At 34.1% G+C, this 1,345-nt stretch overlaps 1 protein-coding gene across 1 annotated transcript in view; it reads left to right on the plus strand.

The window, feature by feature from the left end:
• The window catches only part of LOC106880113 (uncharacterized), a 191,305-nt gene extending 189,985 nt beyond the window's left edge, over positions 1-1,320 (plus strand). The window contains exon 18 of the mRNA XM_052971017.1: positions 648-1,320. Within this exon, the coding sequence (XP_052826977.1) occupies positions 648-821 (174 nt within the window). The 3' untranslated portion in view covers positions 822-1,320. The remainder of the gene's footprint in view (positions 1-647) is intronic.
• The last annotated feature ends 25 nt before the right edge of the window (positions 1,321-1,345 follow it).

The raw sequence follows: 1,345 nt of genomic DNA on the forward strand, positions 1-1,345 counted from the left end.
ATATATATATATATATATATACACACACACACATATATATATATAATGAATTACATCAATATGGAGGCACCAAAATCTTAAGTGATTAGGGCCTCTATGCGTCTTAATCCGGCCCTTGGTCACATGATATATGGTACTCAGTGTCCATCAACCTCAGTAGCAACATGTCTCTACATTTATATACCAATATCTGTACTTTTTATTTCTTCTTGTGACAAAGAAGTTTGAGTTAATATTCTGTGGTTTGATAAATAACACTTGTTTACTAATTCTTTGGTGTGTTTGTGGAAACTTTGAAACTAAATTTATACTTGTAAATGTAGAATGTGGGGGGGGGGGACATTTGTACATCTTATCTATTTCCCCTGTTTGGTTTTTACTTTGAATAATTATCTTTCTATACAACGAGAACGTTAACAACACTATCAGTAGTAGTAGTAATAGTAGTAGTAGTAGTAGTAATGGTGGGCGTATAATTTTCTTAATATCCCTTTCTGTATTAAATAAATAAAAAGTATTTTGGTTGGTCTCCCTCCGTCCGCCTGTCCTTCCTTTCCTCTCTCTCGCTCCACCTCTCCCTAAAGTATACAAAAATAAATATTACTTTCCATCTCACTCTGTTTTTTCTTTCCTATGTTTCTATTCAGATTGATGAGCAAGCATTACAAGACTACAATCGGGGCCGGTCCTACCTCCGTGATATTGCCGAGCGGGAGAACGTTGCTGTGTTTAGTGACATTAAGGAAGCGGTGTTGCACGCTGTTCAAATCATCAAACCGTCTCCGCCAACTCTCGTCATGACTGAGAAGGTTACCATCTAAGGGAGACAACTCCCAAACACTTGCTCATTTCGTTCACCTACATACCCTACCACACTCTTCCCTGCTCACTCACTCGTTCGCATAACACACTCGTTCACACTTTCATTCAATCCCCATTCCATTGAAAGAAAAAGAAATTTTTAAAAACTTATACATACCTAAAAATAAAAGAAACAAAAATTACAAATGAAAGTAAATAGAAATTTTGACTGGCGTTCTGCTGTTAGTTGATGTATTCAATAAGAACGTGCTGTGTTTTTTCCTGTCTGCCTCTTATTTTAATCATTGGTGCAATGTGTATATACACATATATACTCCATGTCATTTGTGCTAATGTTATTTATTTTTTTCCATCTCATTGGACATTTTAGAAGTGAATTATGAATGATTTTAATGGTGATTTTCCCCCTTTTTTTTTTCTTTAAATTATATTTCCTTGATTGAAAAATTTTTTTTTTTACATGAACTTAAAGAAACATATTTTGATGGAAAACATTAATGTAATCATTATTTGCTGTCTATTT

This window comes from Octopus bimaculoides, chromosome 1, assembly GCF_001194135.2.
Source record: "Octopus bimaculoides isolate UCB-OBI-ISO-001 chromosome 1, ASM119413v2, whole genome shotgun sequence".
Classification (NCBI taxonomy): Eukaryota; Metazoa; Mollusca; class Cephalopoda; order Octopoda; family Octopodidae; genus Octopus; species Octopus bimaculoides.